The sequence below is a fragment of the Lolium perenne genome, chromosome 4 (genome assembly GCF_019359855.2).
Source record: "Lolium perenne isolate Kyuss_39 chromosome 4, Kyuss_2.0, whole genome shotgun sequence".
Lineage (NCBI taxonomy): Eukaryota > Viridiplantae > Streptophyta > Magnoliopsida > Poales > Poaceae > Lolium > Lolium perenne.
In genome coordinates, this window is record NC_067247.2 from 367,776,772 (window position 1) to 367,799,628 (window position 22,857).

Below are 22,857 nucleotides of genomic sequence, written 5' to 3' on the forward strand. Positions count from 1 at the left end.
AAGAAGTATTACGAGGCTTTGTTTGCTTCGCAGAAACCCCTACACGTAAATACATATGTTACCCAACTAGATGCCATCGCTCGCCTTTTGGCCTTTAAGTGCCACAGGAATCTGTGCAGAGATGGGTTCGATGAACTTCTGGTCCTCGTTGGCAGCATTCTGCCGAAAGGGCACCTCTTGCCGCAAAACTTCTACTATTCGAAAAAATTGCTCAGTGACCTCAAGATGTAATTGTGAGGCTATCCTATGTACTGAACTATGTGCTATTTGTAATAAACTATGATCTATGTACTGAACTATGTGCTATTTGTAATAAACTATGATCTATGTAGTTGTAATTGTGAGGCTATCCTATGTACTGAACTATGTGCTATTTGTAATAAACTATGATATATGTACTGAACTGTGTGCTATTTATTGTTGATTTCACTAATATTCATCTGTTTACATTGCATACTAATAAACCACTCTTTTCATTGTGTTTGCAGGTGATTGAAACATGCCGCCAAGAAAAAGAAAGGGAGGTTTCAAAAAGAAGATCAAGGCCGTGGCTGAGCTTGTGGGGCTTTCGAGTGGTTCGTCGCAGACACGTCCTCCTAGCGCTCCTCCTAGCCCTCCACCACGGAGGAAGAATGCCAAGCCACGGCGACTTCGTACCACTTCTCCTAGTCCTCCCCCAGTCGAGGATGATGATGAGGAGCACTGGGGTGGGGAGGACGAGGAGGACGGTGAGGAGCACGGTGGGCAGGACGAGGAGGACGGTGGGGAGGACGGTGGGGAGGACCTCGAGGAGGATGAGGGGTTGGGGGGGTTTGCCGCAGGAGCTAGACCCAAACCTAGTTTGGTATCCGCCGGCGGAGGAGGTGTACGTTGCAGCCGAGGAGAGGCTGGAACCACGGGACAAGAAGCCGTATAAGCGCGGGATTACGAAACTCCCCAAGCTAAAAACTTGGGCCTTCCGCTATGTTGTTCTCGTGCCCGCTGGAAAGAGGTACATGCTGATTTTGGCATTCCATTATTGAAATTTTTATCATTATACAAATTTTTATCACATGCATACTGATTTTGGCATTTCGTTGTGCAGCATGTTCAAGTATGGCGACCCGAGGAGGAAGCCGACACGTGAGTACTCGAACATCCTTGGAGGCCTAATTAGGAAGCATTTCCCTGGGATTGTCAATCTCCCTAGTGGTGGCCGCGATGTGGCTTGGACTTGGAAGCACTACACCTACGCGGAAGATCCTAGCGGCAAGTACAACAACATGCAAGAGCGGGTTGTCCGCCACTTCTGGGTACGTGACTTTTGGCTTCTTAGCATTCAAACACTTCTTGACTACCAATAGTTGCTCTAATTCCTCTTGTTTTACCTATGTGCATGGTTGCAGAAATACTTCAAGAGGGCTGAGGGCGAGGAAATTGCGTGCGACGTTATCTTACACGAGTTGTGCAGGGTGAGGGTGACTGGCATGCACTACGAGGCACGTGTCCAGTGCGTCCGCCACTGGCACGCTGTTGCCTGCCAAAACCCACCGGCGAGCAGCGACGAGCAACACGAAGAGCCGGGAGGCTCCCAGAACTGCTGGTGGGTCCTGGTCCCTCGGGCGACAGCCCGCAAAGCTCCGGCACACGTCCTGGTTGTTGCGAGGGCGTGCCACCTAACCTATACCTGGTCAGGAAGGTGATGGATTGCTTCGATTAATTTCCTGCATGGCAGACACGTAAACATTAAATCCGAGCCTCGATCGGCTCTCAGGTTACCCTGTGCATCAGCTCAAAGAGCCGATTCATCCATGGTTCGTATTGGATCTACGATAACATGGGGATCCTGCTTGATCAGTACCAAGTTAAATCAATCTACGACAGTCTAGGGCTTTCACCGCATAATTGGAACGTCCTACACGTAGTTGAGCCTGGCAGATACGAAAGATAACAGAAAACTAATCCTAGAAGAGGCCTAAAAACCAACACAAAGTCGATTCCCGGAACAACCCCTCTTGGATCGGCAAACCATACCTTACGCACTACTGGATCGTTCAACCCGTTTGCAAGGCCTGACCATGCGGATATCAAACTAATCCTTGAGAACAAGGAACAACCATAACAGATCAGATCTACTAAAATAAAGTCCAAGCAAGACGCTGCCCTTACACCTAAGATAGGTGCAAAGGCAGCTAGATATTTAGGGGCAGCATAACTACGCAAACATATCAGGAAAGTATCGACGCTAGCCCCAAAACATCTATGATAACAGTGTTACTCGCCATCAACAAGGCTTCAGTACGAGCAACACAAAACAACGAATAAACTGATACTGCCCAGATCGCAAGATGCGATCTGGGCAGCATGACGCTTACCCGGAAGAAACCCTCGAAACAAGGGGTGGCGATGCGCCTAGATTGTGTTTGTTGTGAACGTGATCGTCCTCCTTTCTCAATAACCCTAGGTACATATTTATAGTCCGTGGACTTTCTATCTTTGGAATAAACCTAACTGTGTACGAACCAAACTCTATCTCTTAATTCTAAACTAAAATACGATCTACCATAATGTACAAATATACGGGCAATCTAGCCCAAATTCTCGCACGAGGCCGATTCAGAAACACTTTATGTGCATATCCTCCAAGCCCATCACAATCACGGCCCATCTTCTGATTTGGCTAAAATCTGGTGATAACACATGCCCCCTGGTTTTGGCAATAATAATTCCAAAACCACTCTGTTTTCCTTCATCGGGTCACGCGTTGCAGAGCAGAACCACTACAGTGCCTTTCCATCATGATGCATTGCCTTCTCAACTTCTCTGTACTGCACGATTTGACAGTTTTGGCACCGCATCCTCGAAAACTGCCACAACATTGAATCATCTTTCACGATATTCCCTTTATTTAACCTCATCCGAGCAGTTCGCCTCTTCATTCTCCTGTTCCGCATTAGCAATCGAAAAAACCCTCCTCTGCAACCATGGACTCCTCCTCTGCCTCTTCGGGTCTCTCCTTCCAATCCTCCTCCTCCAGCGAGCCGATGCCGGAGTACGACCCGATAGCGGCGTACGAGGCCCGCGCCCCACTGTGGTGGGACGAGGTGGATTGGGACTTCGCCGTCGGGTAAGAGGATGACGAATCCTTGACCGACGGGGAGGACAACCTCCAGTTCCTCGTGGACGGGGAGTTGGAGGAAGAGAGCGACGGCGACGCCTTCTCCTGGGGCGAGGACCTCTCCTCCGACGGAGAGGATGAAGCGGAGGAGGACACCTCCTCCGATGACTACCCGCCGGCGAAGCGCTTCCGCGCAGGGTCGGAGGACGACGACGACGATGTCGAAGAAGAAGCCACTGCCGAGGGCTTCAGCAGCAGCGACGAAGACATTGCCGGCAGCAGCGCCGATAGCGGCGAGGACGGCGACGACGAGGGCAGCGACGGCCCCTAGATTAGGGACTACTAGAATAGGGCTAGTAGTAGTGCATTAGGCAGCAAATCCTCATTTTGTGAGCAATCGGCTCTTATTGTAAAAACCCCCCTTTTAATCAATGAAGAACGCTTCCGTGTCTGATTTTTCCGATTGTCAAAGCAGGTCAACGCACAAAGAGCCGATAGCAACGCATCAGTCTTTTACCATAAAACACCAGCAAGGCCATACTCAGCTACCCATTTAGACCGGTCCAAGCGGTCATTCCCCAAATTTCAAACGGTAACCTGTGACCCTCGTCTCAGATCTCCAATTGCCCATCGAACAGATTCAACTCACGGCAAGGCGAATCCCAGATCCCCAACCGCGCAGATTCATCTCCGCCGACGAATCAGATGGCGGAATCGTCCAATGCCAACACAACGGTCTCTGGCCTGAAGGTAATCCTTAACCGCCCCTCGCCATCCGAGCATAGTGTTAGAACTAATAGCAAACATCTGAACTAATGCTTTATTCCACCATTAATTTTAGGTATCAGACATTCTGTTGCCACATCCTTCTCTTCCAAACTCTCTTTGTCTTGGCCCCCGTTCTATTGAGAGTCCTGCCCATCTGATTTCTTGCGAGGCCAATAGGATCCCCTTCGTGAGCCAAAATTTAGATCTAACTTCTTGGGCCGACTGCTTACGAGCCTGGCCTAACCCTCCTGAAGATTGGGTTTGCTGGTATAGTAGAGTATCCAAAACTTACCAATCCACATGGGAAACCACAGGAATAGCCGATGCTCTGTCCTTATCATTGTCTCCCCTTGAGAAGCATGAAAACCTTCTAAAAACCATCGGCTACTTCTGGTCTGATGCTCTGAACTGCTTCATGTTTGGCCACGGCCCCATGACACCAACTCTGCTAGATGTGGTAATGATCACTGGCCTAGACATTACATCTCCCAGCCCCTCTGCTTTTATGCTGCCAAGGGTCCCTTTCAAACTCTCTTCCAAAATAGAGTGCACAAACTGGGGTGCTTATCTTCGATGCCATATGAAAAATAAAGGCCCTGTAACAGAGAAAGAACACACGGCCTTCCTAAATTTCTGGTTAGAACACTTCATATTCTGTGGCCCTTCACTTGCTCCGACCAAGAATTATCTTTCCTTGGCCTATGAACTTGCCAGAGGCACCCAGCTTGGCCTCGGCAAACTGTTCCTTGGAGAGGTCTATCGATATCTCCAACTAATGTCTGTCAAATTATTCTCCCAACAAACAGTCAAAACAGGAGGTCCCTGGTGGTTTATTCAGCTATGGGCTCAGCTGTATTTCCAGAACCATATCCCAAACTCCCCACTTTTGGCCACTTGCACCTTTCCAGACGCTAATGGGAAGCAGATCCGATGCACTAGCTACGGCCAAGCCTTGTATAGCCTTCCAGGTAGTAAACTGATCCCCAAGGAAGCATCAAAGTGGTTCAGCATTTTCTTCCAAGGCCTGGACAATCCTCTATTCTTTCCTTACACGGAAGCTGAAAATTTTGAAAATCCAGTCTCCTTCAGGCTAGACAGCTTTGCCGATGACCCCAGCACCCGGCACTTGTATTCCACCATGATCCGTCCCTGCTTCCTTCCAGTTGGCATGAGCACATCAAACAGAATAATCAAACCTGGTTATGAGTCCTATCAGCCGGTCGTAGCAGCCCGGCAGTTTGGTCTTGGGCAGGTGTCTCCCATTTCTTCCTTCACCACTTAATAGAGAGCAGAGCCGACTTGCCCGATCTCCTCACCGGTCAGAGGTGCTACTCTTTCTTTGATGCTCTAACAATTCCAGTCCCTCACAACCTCTCTTTCACCTCGTCAACCGACGGTTTTGAGACCTGGTGGTCAATGTGGAAAACTCATGCCTTCAGGAGAGCTCTGGGACCATTGCTGAAACAACTTGATGCTGAATATGATATCCCCGCAGAACAGGTACTACCACTCGCAAATTTTCTTGAGGTGGCTTACAATGATTTCTATAACCTTGCTCTGTCTCCTTGCAGCAACAAGACGGTCCAGAACCTACACGTGATGACGGCTCCCCTTTTGAATTCTTCCCACCGGCTCATGTGGTCCTCTTCTGCAAAAGCTCGCCACCCTTGAAAAAGGTCGTGATGCAGAGCCAGCCGATTCCACCAAAATCGGCTTCCAAGAGCAAAGTATCTTCCGGGCCAGCTGCCCCCCGAGCCCCAACTAAGGCAAGAACGACGGTGAGGAAGGTAGCCGCCAGGAAAACGTTGAAGCGCCGGAGCCCTTCTCCAGGTCAAGAGAGCTTGCACGTACGTTGATCCATGCCTTGACTGATTTCATCTACCCTTATGGGCTTCTGCAAACATGCTTGTGCTTACTAACTCCTCTTTTATAGGCCTCCACCGAAAACAACTCCAGCGAGGAAACACAATCCAGTCGAGGGGATTCGAGCTCAGGTAACTCTGGGAAAATCACCACTCAGAGCCAGCCAGATTTTCCACCATCGGCTTCCAGGAAAAGGCCAGTTCCTGAACCTGTTGCCCCCAAGCTCCAATCAAAGCGGGGCAAGGCGGTCTACGCACAAAGAGCCGATGCACCAAGAGGACTCGAAAGGAACCGCGAGCCCCTTCATCAAACCAAGAGGCTTCCAATGTAATTACCCTCCATACTCTCCCCGGCTCATTTTTCATGCTAATCCATTGCTGCTCACATCGGCTAACCACCTCCTTTGCAGACTGATGACACTTCTAGTGGGGGAGTCGAGGAAGTACAGATGCCCTCCGCAAACCTGGATCCAGTAATCCCTCAAGGTGCCGTTGACAAGGTCGCTAATATGGCCAAGCCCCCAGCAGAAACACAAGAGCCGATTACCTCATTATCGGCTGCCCCCCTGGTTTCAGGAGAGGTATACTCCTTTCGTTTGGCTTACCCTTCCCTTTTGCTGCATACTGATGTTGTTTCTGTTTGTCAGGGTTGTGACCTCTCGGGCTTGCTAACATTCGACCCTGAATCCATCGAACCAGCTCCTTCTACGGCATGCGATGAACCACGACCGAGCGCTGTCCTACGTCAATTTCAGCGTCTCAAAGCCCTGCTTTCCTCTCCGATCGAGACATTGGTCGAAGACCCCGAGGAAGTGAAGAGTGTTCTTGAAGAAATCAAGCACCACCTCCCGGTAACGTTGCAGGTGAAACTTTGGCCAGTTGTGACTCTGTCTGCCTACAGGTCAAGGGTGAAGTTAGCTCGTCAGAGAATCGATCTACGCCACGCCCAACTTCCGTTGAAAGCCGATATTGCAGACAAATGTCAGCGGCTTAATGAGAAAAAGGCGGCCTTAGATGCCAAAACTGACACCTCTGTCAGCACCACCGAACTTGAGACCTTGCGAAAGGAATTGGAGGACCTTGAAGAGAGGGTCCGGGCAACCAAACAGCTTATTTCTGATAAGGGAGCTCTTATTGCCCGCTCCCAAGAAGAAGCAGAAAGTCTCAAAGCTCAACTGAGAACTGATCTGGCAGAAATACGTGCCCTGAGCAAACATCTAGTAACAGGCGAGGACGAAGATGACGAGGCCGAGATCGCCGAGGTGGATCGTGTCCGTGTTGACGCCCTCCATGCCTTCGAGGCATTCCTCCAGTAGAGCCTATCCATGTAACCTGATACCTTGTAACAGTTTGTACCTCTAGAGTCGATGGCTGCGCATCAGCTTTTTAGTCTAAAGTCGATGTTTGTGCATCGTCTGTGCTTTGCGTCATGTTGCTTTGTATATTTTTTTTACTGGCCGATTTCGTGCATCGGCCCCCATATTTCACTGCCCGTCATCCCACATACTTGGAAAATATTTCTTGAGATGTTGACCATTGACAGCTACTGGGAACTTCACACCGCTCAGCTCCTCGAGCATGTATGCGTTACCTCGTGTACGAGCCGATTTAACTCGGCTGGTCCCAGACATCTGAGAAGTAACCCTTCCAAAGTCCTGTAGAACATGTCATCCCCAATAAGGACATACTTCATGGCCTTGTACCTTATCCGTTTAGGTGCCCCCCGAGCCGAATCTTTCAAGTGATTGAAGATATAGGCTCTCCAGTCATCCGATTCCAGGAACTGTACCTGAACATCGACTCCACCTGCTACGTCCTTGTAGCCTGACGCTTTCCGTCGCCTGCTAGATCGATGTTGAACACATGCAAAACGTATGGTGAGGATAATTTGGGCCGATTGCTGGAATCGGCCTCCTTTTCGATTGCATTGCTCAATGAAGGTTTACACCTTATTTGTACTCTACTACGGGAGGGATTCTCCCTACTACGACTACGTGACATGCTTGAGGTGAGATCATTGCTTTTTAGTTTTTAGGGCCGATCGCAGGGATCGGCCTTGCCACGTACGTCCATTGACTTTGCTCTTGCAACTCTGTCAGGCCGGTGGATAAGACCAGCCTCACCCCGTTTTTTGAAGCTTCGATGCGCTCACAGCCGTCCAAACTGACTCCAGAGATCGGCTCTTGGTCGTCTGCGTCCCAAATATTCATGCCAGCTATGGAGATCTCGATCGAGTCATCTGCATGAACGACCTCCACTTCATCTCCATCTCACTGTATCAGGCATTGGTGCATTGTGGATGGAATGCAGCAGTTGGCGTGAATCCAATCCCTCCCTAGCAGAACAGCGTAGGTGCTTTTGCTGTCGACGACGAAGAATGATGTAGGGACGGTTTTTCGGCCCACGGTTAGATCCACGTTCAGAATGCCTTGCGTTTCTGATGCTTGGCCGTTGAAGTCACTTAGTGTGACGTTGGTTTTGATCAGATCTGCGTTAGAGCGTCCCAACCGCCGTAGCATGGAGTATGGCATTATATTGACTGCCGCTCCCGTGTCAACCAACATCTTGCTGACAGGCTGCCCGTTGATATAACCTCTCAGGTACAGGGCCTTCAAATGTTTGTAGCTCTTCTCTCGTGGCTTTTCAAAGATAACTGGCCGTGGGCCGCAGTCAAACTGTGCTACCGGCACTTCTTCGGTTCTTGGAGCACAAAACTCCGACGGAAGTATGAACACCATATTTGTGTCAGCCGATGCCTTCGCATCGGCTTTTACTTGTTTGGGGCGCCATTCTTTCTTCTGTAAACGATTCTCCGCCTCCAAAGTTTGCTAAATTTTCACGGCCAGATTAGGCCGCGCTTTCCTCAACGTGTGCAGGTATTGCGCCTCGGCTTCCTCCAAGCTACGTAGCCGCTGAACCCTACGCTTTTGGGAGTGACTGAGTCCATCAGGGCACCACCTTGGCCGGTGGTATCTATCTTCTTCTTCATCTTCTGACTCCTCGAAATCTTCTCCCTGAGATGACTCAGCTCGTATGTTCTGAGATGGGAGAGGCCCTAGATGCTTGAACACTGAAACCTCACATGTGTCCTTCTTCTGCTGTCTACATTCCGGGCAGTTGTCGATTGTAGGCAATCGGCTCATTCCTGAATCCCAGCAGTGCTTAAAGAAAGGACAATCCCAGTGTCTGTCCATGTCTTCCTGCTCTCTTGACTTCCCCTTAGCGCGGTGCTCATATCCTTCGTCGTCTTTATGATACCGACGATATTTCCCGTTGTCTACATCGTACCGCCGGTGTCGGTCGTACTGATGCTCATATTTGTTAAGGAGATGCGCAGAGAGCGGTCGTTGATACCGCACGTTTCTCACTTGTTCCTCGGTGACGTACCGTCTGTCATCATATAGGGGCCGGTCGCGTGGGCCGGCCTCCTCCTTTTCCTTGCCACGGGAGGGACCGATTTCTTCTTTATCCCTGCCATGGTGGTATACAGGCCCTGCCATGTTAACATCGAATGAGAAATCCAGCTGACGCCTCGTGGAGTGATTGTGTTCCACCATGTTGACGCCAGGAAATGGTTGCGTGTCCACTTTCATGGCAAACTGACCAAGGATCAAACGGCCTTGTTCTATCGCCGTTTGGATCTGCCGACGCAGTTCTTTGCAGTCATTGGTGATATGGGTGAACGAGTGATGCCACTTGCAGTACGGTCTCCCGTTCATTTCTTGCGCCGTAGGGATTTTATGGCCTTCGGGTAACTTCAGCTGTTTTTCCTTAAGCAATAAATCGAATATCTGCTCAGCTTTGCTTACATCAAAGTCAAACCCTCTTGCTGGTCCTTGTTGTTTCACCCATTTGCAGGACACGGGAGCTGTCCCCCCGAGCCCATTCAGCCACGGCTACTTCCTGATCTTCTGCAAAGTCCTCAACTTCTTCTGTCTCGACCAGGCCTATCGGGCGTTTGAACTTATCTTGGTACAATTCTGGGTGGCGCTGCTCATACAATGTTAATTTCTGAACCATGTGCGCCAGTGAATTGTATTCCACTTGGAAAGCCAGATCCTTGATCGGCGCTGTGAGGCCCAACACTGCCAGATCGACTGCTTCTTTCTCAGTTAAACGAGCCGAATAACATCGGTTTTTGACAGTCCTGAAACGCTGAATGTATTCCGACACCATTTCTCCCCGCTTCTGCCGCACCTGCGCCAGATCGGCAATGCCAGCCTCGGTAGCTTCTGAGTGATATTGAACATGAAACTGTTCTTCTAGTTGCTTCCACGTTCGGACTGAATCTGGTGGCAACGAGGTGTACCACCCAAAAGCTGGTCCTGTGAGAGATTGCGCAAAAAACCTCACACGTAACGGGTCTGATGCTGAAATCATGCCCAACTGCGCTAGATATCGGCTCACATGCTCAATTGAGCTAGCCCCTTCTGATCCGTTGAACTTTGAGAACTCAGGGAGCCGATACTTGGGTGGCAGGGAATCAAATCATATTCATTGCGTACGGCTTGGAATAGCCGACTGTTCTCCTCTTTGGCAGGATGCCGAACTGGTCTCTCAAGATTGTACTGATTGTTGGAGATATGCCCAAGAGGCAATAATAAAAGTGGTTATTATATATCTTTATGTTTATGATAAATGTTTATATACCATGCTATAATTGTATTAACCGAAACATTGATACATGTGTGTTATGTAAACAACAATGAGTCCCTAGTAAAGCCTCTTAAGTAGCTTGTTGATTAATAGATGATTAGTTTCATAATCATGAACATTGGATGTTATTAATAACAAGGTTATATCATTATGTGAATGATGTAATGGATACACCCAATTAAGCGTAGCATAAGATCACGTCATTAAGTTATTTGCTATAAGCTTTCGATACATAGTTACCTAGTCCTTATGACCATGAGATCATGTAAATCACTTATGCTGGAAAGGTACTTTGATTACATCAAACGCCACTGCGTAAATGGGTGGTTATAAAGGTGGGATTAAGTATCCGGAAAGTATGAGTTGAGGCACATGGATCGACAGTGGGATTTGTCCATCCCGATGACGGATAGATATACTCTGGGCCCTCTCGGTGGAATGTCGTCTAAATAGCTTGCAAGCATATGAATGGTTCATAAGAGACAACATACCACGGTACGAGTAAAGAGTACTTGTCAGGAGACGAGGTTGAACAAGGTATAGACATACCGATGATCAAACCTCGGACAAGTAAAATATCGCGTGACAAAGGGAATTGGTATCGTATGTGAATGGTTCATTCGATCACTAAGTCATCATTGAATATGTGGGAGCCATTATGGATCTCTAGATCCCGCTATTGGTTATTGGTCGGAGAGAGATCTCGACCATGTCTACATAGTTCGCGAACCGTAGGGTGACACACTTAAGGTTTGATGTCGTTTAAGTAGATATGGAATAAGGAATGGAGTTCGAAGTTTTGTTCGGAGTCTCGGATGGGATCCAGGACATCACGAGGAGGTCCGGAATGGTCCGGAGAATAAGATTCATATATAGGAAGTCATATTCCAAGTTTGGAAATGATCCGGTGCATTTATGGCAGGTTCTAGAAGGTTCTAGAAAAGTCCGGAAGAAATCACCATGGAAAGTGGAGTCCCGAAGGGACTCCACCTTGCATGGCCAGCCAAACCCTAAAGGGTGGAGTCCCAGGTGGACTCCACCATAGGTGGCCGGCCACCCCACCTAAGGGAAAGGTGGGAGTCCCACCTTGGGTAGGACTCCGCCCTTGAGTAGGTTTCCCACCTATGGGAGGTTTTGTTGTTGGGGTCTTATTCGAAGACTTGGACTACAACTCTTGGGGATTTCCACCTATATAATGAGGAGGAGAGGGAGGGGGGCAGCCACTCTTGGCCGCACCACCTAGGGCTGCCCATGGCCGGCGCCCTAGCCACCCCCTCTCCCCAAACCCTAGCCTCTCCTCCTCCACCACTTCTCCCGCATACGCTTAGGCGAAGCCCTGCCAGAGTTCTCCATCGACACCGCCACCACGCCGTCGTGCTGTCGGGATTCCGAGGAGGATCTACTACTTCCGCTGCCCGCTGGAACGGGGAGAAGGACGTCGTCTTCATCAACACCGAACATGTGACCGAGTACGGAGGTGCTGCCCGATTGTGGCACCGTCAAGATCTTCTACGCGCTTTTGAAAGCGGCAAGTGATCGTCTACCGCAGCAACGAGAGCCTCCTCTTGTAGGCTTTGGAAATCTTCAAGGGTTAGTCTCATACATCCCCTCGTTGCTCCCATCTTCTAGATTGCATCTTGGATTGGATTGCGTTCTCGCGGTAGGAAATTTTTTTGTTTTCTATGCTACGAATCCCTACAGTGGTATCAGAGCCGTGTCTATGCATAGATGGTTGCACGAGTAGAACACAATTGTTTTGTGGGCGTTGATGCTTATGTTGTCTTTAGTTCGAGTACTTTGCATCTTTGTGGCATGGTGGGATGAAGCGGCTCGGGCTAACTTTACATGACCGCGTTCATGAGACTTGCTCCACGTTCGACATGCAACTTGTATTGCATAAGTGGCTTTGCGGGTGTCTGTCTCTCCCACCATAGTGAAGATTCAATTTACTCTTTCTATTGACAACACTAGTATCACCGTTGTGGTTCATGTTCGTAGGTAGATTAGATCTTACTCGAAAACCCTAAACCACGTAAAATATGCAAACCAAATTAGAGGCGTCTAACTTGTTTTTGCAGGGTTTGGTGATGTGATATGGCCATGATGTGATGATGAATATGTATGAGATGATCATTATTGTATTGTGGCAACCGGCAGGAGTCTTATGGTTGTCTTTAAATTTCATGTTGAGTAGTATTTCAAAGTAGTTGTAATAGTTGCTACATGAGGTGAACAATCATGAAGACGGCGCCATGGACCTTGACGCTACGCTGACGATGATGGAGATCATGCCCGTTGATGATGGAGATCATGTCCGTGCTTTGGAGATGAAGATCGAAGGCGCAAAGACTAAAGGGCCATATCATATCACATATGAATTGCATGTGATGTTAATCCTTTATGCATCTTATTTTGCTTAGATCGCGACGGTAGCATTATAAGATGATCCCTCACATTAATATCAAGATAATAAAGTGTTCTCCCCTCGTATGCACCGTTGCACAGTTCGTCATTTCGAAGCATCTCGTGATGATCGGATGTGATAGACTCAACGTTCACATACAACGGGTGTAAGCCATGTTGCACACGCGGAATACTTGGGTTTGCTTGACGAGCCTAGCATGTACAGACATGGCCTCGGGACAACGGAAACCGAAAGGTTGAACACGAGTCATATGGATGATATGATCAACATGTTGATGTTCACCACTGAAGTTACATCATCTCACGTGATGATCGGTTTTGGTGTAGTGGATGTGGATCGTGTACCACTTAACAACTATGAGGGATGTTGTATTAAGTGGGAGTTCATTAATAATTAGATTAAAACATGAACTAATTTTCATAAACATAGTCTGAGTAGTATTTTGAATTAATTTGTAGTATTGGCATCCGTTTTCTACCAAGCGCTAGTCTTATAATTGAGATAGAAATACTGTTAAAATCTGACAAGAAACTTTACGGACTGGTACCGTATTGTTAAAGAATCAAGAAATGATTAAGTCCTATTGCAAACTTTTAGTAAACCTCACATTGTTGATTCAAAAAGCTATGGTTTCAATTAGTACCTAAAGTTATCTTGTCTCCGTGAAACTTGAAGTTCAAACCTGTTTGAAAAGTAAGGAGCTGAAAATTTTGTTTTCAGAAATAATCAAGGTATGAGATATATGTGATATCTAAGACCTTATTGCAAGATGATAGAATATAATTTGGTGAGACTACATAAACTCATAAGTTTTATGGGAATGTAGGAAGGTTGAAGACGCAAGGCGTCCCAATCCTCCAACTATTGGGGCACTAACGATATTCGCATATCCATGAAGTGATCGTCCTTAGTATGCACCGTTGCTAAGACTCGTCGTTTCGTAGCATCACGTGATGATCGGGTGTTATAGATTTTATGTGTGCATACAACGGGTGCAAGCCAGATTTGCACATGCGAATACTGAGGTTAAACTTTACGAGCCTAGCATGTACAGACATGGTCTCGGAAAAGTCATCATGATATGATGGATAAAATTATGAGTGAAATTGTTCATCATATTACAAAGTTACTAATAGTGAAATCTGAAACACTTGTCATATGATGATCAACTTCAAAGTAAGAACCTCAAGGTTATTGGTATTTGACCAACAAACCTAGAAGTTATTGAAGGTGAAGTATTTTCTGAATAATGAGGAAAGCTAAAAGAGAAACTACAAAAGATATTTTGGCAGAAAGAAAAGAGAAGACTAGAAAGTCTAGCTCAGGTGTATATACATGATATACATGTTATGGTTGTATTCCTAGTTTGGTCACACAATGAAATTCTTGGGTATTAGTACCATATTGGTTGGTATGAAATGTCATACAAAACAACGCAATACAAGAATACAATGGCCTAAGTGACTGACAAGGAATATGATAGGAATGCACTTCTGGAACAAAAATAAAGTGTTATTATGTTCGTCATTGGCATCCTATCTAGCCCTTATAAATCTTAATGGTGAAACACACATACATAATACTGACGCTAAAATGCTATAAGGCAAATGATTTGAATTCCACTTATTTGTGGAACCGCAATTTAGGTCATATTAGAAAGGAACGCATGAAGGAACTCCATGCAAATGGATTTTTGGAGTCATTCGATTTTTGAATCGTTTGGCGCTTGCAAATCTTTTCTAAAGAGAATGACTGAAATACCGTTCATAGGCCAAGAGTTGAACGGGCAACTAACTTAGTGAAAAATACATGATGATGTATGTGGTTCACTGGGCATAGGTTGTGCGGGAGATTCTGCTACTTCATAAAAACTTCCAACAATGAATTGAGTATATATATGTGGATATATTCGATAAGGAAGAAGTTTGAAACATTTGAATGGATTCAAATAAATTTCAGCATGAGGTGGAAATCATCGTAATAGAAAAGTCAAATATCTATGATTGGATCATAGTGGAAATATTTGAATTACGAGTTTTAGCGAACATCTAAGAGAGTTATGAAATTGTTCTACAACTCACGTTTCTTGGAGTATCATAGTGATGATGGAGTATCCGAGAGATGTATCCAAACCTTGTTGGGTCAATGATGAGATAAAATATTGATGCTATTATATTTTTGTGGATTATGCTTTAGTGACTACCGCTTTTACACTAAATAGAGCATCATCATGATCCGTTGAAATGACACCATACGAGTTATGGCATGGGTATGAACCCTAATAGTCCTTTCTTAAATTTTGGAATGCATAGCATAAAGTAAATAAGTTTACAACCGAAATCGGATGAATGTCTTTGTTGGTTATCCCACAGAATTGATTGGGAATTCTTTCCACTATGGAGACAAAGACAAAAGTGTTTGTCGATGTTTCTTACTTATTTCCAAGAAATTGTTTTTACCGAAGTATTTGAGTGGGAGGACAATAAAACTTGATAAGGTTTATGAACCTGAGCATAATGATCAGAGTAGCGCAGCATCAGAATTGGTTCCGGAAGCGGCCACTGATACGTCTCCGACGTATCGATAATTTCTTATGTTCCATGCCACATTATTGATGATATCTACATGTTTTATGCATACTTTATGTCATTATTATGCGTTTTCCGGAACTAACCTATTGACGAGATGCCGAAGCGCCAGTTGCTGTTTTCTGTTGTTTTTGGTTTCAGAAATCCTAGTAAGGAAATATTCTCGGAATTGGACGAAATCAACGCCTAGCATCTTAGAATCCCCGGGAGCTTCCAGAACACCCGAGAGCCGCCAGAGAGGGGCCACAGGGGGCCCACACATGGTGGCGGCGCGGCCCAGGAGGGGGCGCGCCGCCCTAGTGTCTGGTGGCCCCAGACCCCTTCTGACGCCGCCCTTCCGCCTACTTAAGGTCTCCGTCGCGAAAACCCTATTACGTTCGACGAAACCAGAGAAAACCTTCCAGAGCCGCCGCCATCGCGAAGCCAAGATCTGGGGGACAGGAGTCTCTGTTCCGGCACGCCGCCGGGACGGGGAAGTGCCCCCGGAAGGCTTCTCCATCGACACCACCGCCATCTTCATCAACGCTGCTGTCTCCCATGAGGAGGGAGTAGTTCTCCATCGAGGCTCGGGGCTGTACCGGTAGCTATGTGGTTAATCTCTCTCCTATGTACTTCAATACAATAATCTCATGAGCTGCCTTACATGATTGAGATTCATATGATGATGCTTGTAATCTAGATGTCATTATGCTAGTCAAGTGGGTTTTACTTATGTGATCTCCGGAGACTCCTTGTCCCACGTGTGTAAAGGTGACAGTGTGTGCACCGTGTGGGTCTCTTAGGCTATATTTCACAGAATACTTATTCACTGTTATGAATGGCATAGTGAAGTGCTTATTTATATCTCTTTATGATTGCAATGTGTTTTGTATCACAATTTATCTGTGTGCTACTCTAGTGATGTTATTAAAGTAGTTTATTCCTCCTGCACGGTGTAATGGTGACAGTGTGTGTGCATCGTGTAGTACTTGGCGTAGGCTATGATTGTGATCTCTTGTAGATTATGAAGTTAACTATTGCTATGATGGTATTGATGTGATCTATGCCTCCTATCGTAGTGTGAAGGTGACAGTGTGCATGCTATGTCAGTACTTGGTTTGGTTATGTTGATCTGTTATGCACTCTAAGGTTATTTAAATATGAACATTGAATATTGTGGAGCTTGTTAACTCCGGCATTGAGGGTTCGTGTAATCCTACACAGTTAGTGGTGTTCATCATCCAACAAGAGGGTGTAGAGTCTAGCATCTATCTATTTATTCTGTTATGTGATCAATGTTGAGAGTGTCCACTAGTGAAAGTATGATCCCTAGGCCTTGTTCCTAAATACTGCTATCGCTACTTGTTTCTTGTTTCTTTGCATCTTTACTTCTGCAATATTACTACCATCAGCGCACGCCTTGACAAGCACTTTTCTGGCGCTGTTACTACTGCTCATATTCATTCATACCACTTGTATTTCACTATCTCTTCGCCGAACTAGTGCACCTATTAGGTGTGTTGGGGACACAAGAGACTTCTTGCTTTGTGGTTGCAGGGTTGCATGAGAGGGATATCTTTGACCTCTTCCTCCCTGAGTTCGATAAACCTTGGGTGATCCACTTAAGGGAAACTTGCTGCTGTTCTACAAACCTCTGCTCTTGGAGGCCCAACACTGTCTACAAGAATAGAAGCACCCGTAGACATCAAGCACTTTTCTGGCGCCGTTGCCGGGGAGGAAAGGTAAACGGCACACACACACCGGATCCCGGTAATGAAGCACTTTTCTAGCGCCGTTGCCGGGGAGGAAAGGTAAAAGGCTCTCATACTCCGGTCCCAGGTAAAGTACTTTTCTGGCGCCGTTGTGTGTGTGGTCGAAGCTATTTCCTTTAGATCCTGCAATTGCATCTTTTTGTTTCTTGTTTACACTAGTTTGGCATAATGGACAACAATGAGCTTCTTATTCTATTTCCTGATTTAAGACATGGATGGTTTGATGCGAAAATTAAAAAACCTATGGAACATATTAGTATGAACGCTTTGAACACCATTGTTGCTAATGATATGGAAAATTCTAAGCTTGGGGAAGCTGGCTTTGATGAGCATGATATTTTTAGTCCCCCAAGCATTGAGGAGAAAATTTACTTTGACGATACTTTGCCTCCTATTTATGATGATTATAATGATATTGGTCTTTTAGTGCCGCCTACTATGGAGAGTAATTTTTATGATGATAATACTATGCCTCCTACACTTGATGAGAATAATAATGATAGCTACTTTGTTGAATTTGCTCCCACTACAACTAATAAAATTGATCATGCTTATGTGGAGAGTAATAATTTTATTCATATAGCTCATGATAAGACTGTTTTATGTGATACTTATATTGTTGAGTTTGTTCATGATGCCCCTGAAAGTTATTATGAGAGAGGGAAACATGGTTATATGCATCTTAATAATATTAAGTTTCCCCTCTTTATGTTGAGAATTTTGAAGTTACACTGGTTTTATCTTCCTATGCTTGTTACTTTGCTCTTCATGAACTTGTTTATTTACAAGATTCCTATGCATAGGAAGTATGTTAGACTTAAATGTGTTTTGAATTTGCTTTTTGATGCTCTCTTATGCTTCAACTCTTATTTCTTGCGAGTGCATCATTAAAATTGCTGAGCCCATCTTAATGGCTATAAAGAAAGAACTTCTTGGGAGATAACCCATGTGTTTATTTTGCTACAGTACTTTTTTTTTATATTTGAGTCTTGGAAGTTGTTCCTACTGTAGCAACCTCTCCTTATCTTATTTTATGCATTGTTGTGCCAAGTAAAGTCTTTGATAGCAAGGTTCATACTAGATTTGGATTACTGTGCAGAAACAGATTTCTGTCTGTCACGAATCTGGGCAGAATTCTCTGTAGGTAACTCAGAAAAATCTGCCAATTTACGTGCGTGATCCTCAGATACGTACGCAACTTTCATTCAATTTGAGCATTTTCATCTGAGCAAGTCTGGTGCCACTTTAAAATTCGTCTTTACGGACTGTTCTGTTTTGACAGATTCTGCCTTTTATTTCGCATTGCCTCTTTTGCTGTGTTGGATGGATTTCTTTGTTCCATTGACTTCCAGTAGCTTTGGGCAATGTCCAGAAGTGTTAAGAATGATTGTGTCACCTCTGAACATGTGAATTTTTGATTATGCACTAACCCTCTAATGAGTTTGTTTCGAGTTTGGTGTGGAGGAAGTTTTCAAGGGTCAAGAGAGGAGGATGATATACTATGATCAAGAAGAGTGAAGAGTCTAAGCTTGGGGATGCCCCGGTGGTTCATCCCTGCATATTTCAAGAAGACTCAAGCATCTAAGCTTGGGGATGCCCAAGGCATCCCCTTCTTCATCGACAACTTATCAGGTTTCTTTTCTTGAAACTATATTTTTATTCAGTCACATCTTATGTACTTTACTTGGAGCGTCTGTGTGCTTTTGTTTGTGTTTTTGTTTGAATAAATGCTTGTGTGGGAGAGAGACAAGCTCCGCTGGTTCGTATGAACACATGTGTTCTTAGCTTTTAATGTTCATGGCGAAGGTTGAAACTGCTTCGTTCATTGTTATATGGTTGGAAACGGAAAATGCTACATGTAGTAATTGATAAAATGTCTTGGATAATTTGATACTTGGCAATTTTTGTGCTCATGTTTAAGCTCTTGCATCATATACTTTGCACCTATTAATGAAAAAATACATAGAGCTTGCTAAAATTTGGTTTGCATAATTGGTCTCTCTAAGGTCTAGATAATTTCTAGTATTGAGTTTGAACAACAAGGAAGACGGTGTAGAGTCTTATAATGTTTACAATATGTCTTTTATGTGAGTTTTGCTGCATCGGTTCATCCTTGTGTTTGTTTCAAATAACCTTGCTAGCCTAAACCTTGTATCGAGAGGGAATACTTCTCATGCATCCAAAATCCTTGAGCCAACCACTATGCCATTTGTGTCCACCATACCTACCTACTACATGGTATTTCTCCGCCATTCCAAAGTAAATTGCTTGAGTTCTACCTTTAAATTTCCATCATTCGCCTTTGCAATATATAGCTCATGGGACAAAATAGCCTTAAAAACTATTGTGGTATTGAATATGTACTTATGCACTTTATCTCTTATTAAGTTGCTTGTTGTGCGATAACCATGCTCCTGGGGACGCCATCAACTCTTTGTTGAATATCATGTGAGTTGCTATGCATGTTCGTCTTGTCTGAAGTAAGGGAGATTTACCACTCATTAAATGGTTAGAGCATGCATGATGTTAGAGAAGAACATTGGGCCGCTAACTAAAGCCATGAATCATGGTTGAAGTTTCAGTTTTGGACATATATCCTCAATCTCATATGAGAACATTAATTGTTGCTACATGCTTATGCATTAAAGAGGAGTCCATTATCTGTTGTCTATGTTGTCCCGGTATGGATGTCTAAGTTGAGAATAATCAAAAGCGAGAAATCCAAATGCGAGCTTTCTCCTTAGACCTTTGTACAGGCGGCATAGAGGTACCCCTTTGTGACACTTGGTTAAAACATGTGTATTGCAATGATAATCCTGGTAATCCGAGCTAATTAGGACAAGGTGCGGGCACTACTAGTATACTATGCATGAAGCTTGCAACTTGTAAGATATAATTTACATGATACATATGCTTTATTACTACCGTTGACAAAATTGTTTCATGTTTTCAAAATAAAAGCTCTAGCACAAATATAGCAATCAATGCTTTCCTCTTTGAAGGACCTTTCTTTTACTTTTATGTTGAGTCAGTTCACCTATTTCTCTCCATCTCAAGAAGCAAACACTTGTGTGAACTGTGCATTGATTCCTACATACTTGCATATTGCACTTGTTATATTACTTTACATTGACACTATCCATGAGATATACATGTTATAAGTTGAAAGCAACCGCTGAAACTTAATCTTCCTTTATGTTGCTTCAATACCTTTTACTTTGAATTATTGCTTTATGAGTTAACTCTTATGCAAGACTTATTGATGCTTGTCTTGAAAGTACTATTCATGAAAAGTCTTTGCTTTATGATTCATTTGTTTACTCATGTCATTACCATTGTTTTGATCGCTGCATTCATTACATATGCTTACAATAGTATGATCAAGGTTATGATGGCATGTCACTCCAGAAATTATCTTTGTTATCGTTTACCTGCTCGGGGACAGCAGGAACTAAGCAGGGATGCTGATACGTCTCCGACGTATCGATAATTTCTTATGTTCCATGCCACATTATTGATGATATCTACATGTTTTATGCATACTTTATGTCATTATTATGCGTTTTCCGGAACTAACCTATTGACGAGATGCCGAAGGGCCAGTTGCTGTTTTTTGCTGTTTTTGGTTTCAGAAATCCTAGTAAGGAAATATTCTCGGAATTGGACGAAATCAACGCCCAGCATCTTAGAATCCCCGGGAGCTTCCAGAACACCCGAGAGCCGCCAGAGAGGGGCCACAGGGGGCCCACACATGGTGGCGGCGCGGCCCAGGAGGGGGGCGCGCCGCCCTAGTGTCTGGTGGCCCCAGACCCCTTCTGACGCCGCCCTTCCGCCTACTTAAGGTCTCCGTCGCGAAAACCCTATTACGTTCGACGAAACCAGAGAAAACCTTCCAGAGCCGCCGCCATCGCGAAGCCAAGATCTGGGGGACAGGAGTCTCTGTTCCGGCACGCCGCCGGGACGGGGAAGTGCCCCCGGAAGGCTTCTCCATCGACACCACCGCCATCTTCATCAACGCTGCTGTCTCCCATGAGGAGGGAGTAGTTCTCCATCGAGGCTCGGGGCTGTACCGGTAGCTATGTGGTTAATCTCTCTCCTATGTACTTCAATACAATAATCTCATGAGCTGCCTTACATGATTGAGATTCATATGATGATGCTTGTAATCTAGATGTCATTATGCTAGTCAAGTGGGTTTTACTTATGTGATCCCCGGAGACTCCTTGTCCCACGTGTGTAAAGGTGACAGTGTGTGCACCGTGTGGGTCTCTTAGGCTATATTTCACAGAATACTTATTCACTGTTATGAATGGCATAGTGAAGTGCTTATTTATATCTCTTTATGATTGCAATGTGTTTTGTATCACAATTTATCTGTGTGCTACTCTAGTGATGTTATTAAAGTAGTTTATTCCTCCTGCACGGTGTAATGGTGACAGTGTGTGCATCGTGTAGTACTTGGCGTAGGCTATGATTGTGATCTCTTGTAGATTATGAAGTTAACTATTGCTATGATGGTATTGATGTGATCTATGCCTCCTTTCGTAGTGTGAAGGTGACAGTGTGCATGCTATGTCAGTACTTGGTTTGGTTATGTTGATCTGTTATGCACTCTAAGGTTATTTAAATATGAACATTGAATATTGTGGAGCTTGTTAACTCCGGCATTGAGGGTTCGTGTAATCCTACACAGTTAGTGGTGTTCATCATCCAACAAGAGGGTGTAGAGTCTAGCATCTATCTATTTATTCTGTTATGTGATCAATGTTGAGAGTGTCCACTAGTGAAAGTATGATCCCTAGGCCTTGTTCCTAAATACTGCTATCGCTGCTTGTTTACTGTTTTACTGCATCTTTACTTCCTGCAATATTACTACCATCAACTGCACGCCAGCAAGCACTTTTCTGGCGCCGTTACTACTGCTCATATTCATTCATACCACTTGTATTTCACTATCTCTTCGCCGAACTAGTGCACCTATTAGGTGTGTTGGGGACACAAGAGACTTCTTGCTTTGTGGTTGCAGGGTTGCATGAGAGGGATATCTTTGACCTCTTCCTCCCTGAGTTCGATAAACCTTGGGTGATCCACTTAAGGGAAACTTGCTGCTGTTCTACAAACCTCTGCTCTTGGAGGCCCAACACTGTCTACAAGAATAGAAGCACCCGTAGACATCAACCACGACGATCATGGCTCCCATGTCTACAAAATGTTATAGTCATGGAGATCGAAGTACTTATTGAACCTTGTAGGTATGGTTTACTTTGTGATCAAATAAATGATTTGTGAACAAAGGATTGTTTTTGAACAATGATAAACCAACTACATACAAAGAAGTTATGATGGGCCCTGACTCCGTTAAAATGGCTATACGTCATGAAATCCAAGATAGATGAATACTTTTTGAAAGTAAACAGATCTATAAAATTGATGGACTTGGATGGAATATCCTTGAATAAGCTCGACTTGTCGAAAAGTTGTTTACGACAAAGTTCAAAGAGTTGACTACGATAAGATTATAGTCTATGTGGATTATTCTAGTAATCGCTACATATTTCTTTCATGAGATATGATAGTAGGATGGCAAAATACATTACTTAACAGAAGTGTGTATTAAAGGTGTATATAAGATACAACCAATTGTTTTGCTAGTCCGTGGAATACTAGATAGGTAAAAAAACTTCAATTGGATGAAGTGAGTATCACGGAG

General features: G+C 44.9%; 1 protein-coding gene across 1 annotated transcript; it reads left to right on the top strand.

Moving 5' to 3' along the window:
• The first annotated feature begins 794 nt into the window (after positions 1–794).
• Positions 795–10,014, top strand: LOC127347927 (uncharacterized). The gene is made up of 4 exons (XM_071818317.1): positions 795–991; positions 1,085–1,292; positions 1,386–1,478; positions 9,994–10,014. Exons 1-4 carry the CDS (start codon positions 795–797, stop codon positions 10,012–10,014), a joined length of 519 nt encoding a protein of 172 aa, XP_071674418.1.
• Positions 10,015–22,857: the final 12,843 nt, after the last annotated feature.

What these genes read in the sequence shown, in the direction of transcription:
- LOC127347927 (XM_071818317.1), top strand. Translation starts at nt 795, where the DNA reads ATGAGGGGTTGGGGGGGTTTGCCGCAGGAGCTAGACCCAAACCTAGTT. An exon ending in GGGTTGTCCGCCACTTCTGG is followed by an intron (nt 1,293 to 1,385) that starts GTACGTGACTTT and finishes GCATGGTTGCAG; the next exon opens with AAATACTTCAAGAGGGCTGA. An exon ending in TGACTGGCATGCACTACGAG is followed by an intron (nt 1,479 to 9,993) that starts GCACGTGTCCAG and finishes CTGTTCTTCTAG; the next exon opens with TTGCTTCCACGTTCGGACTG.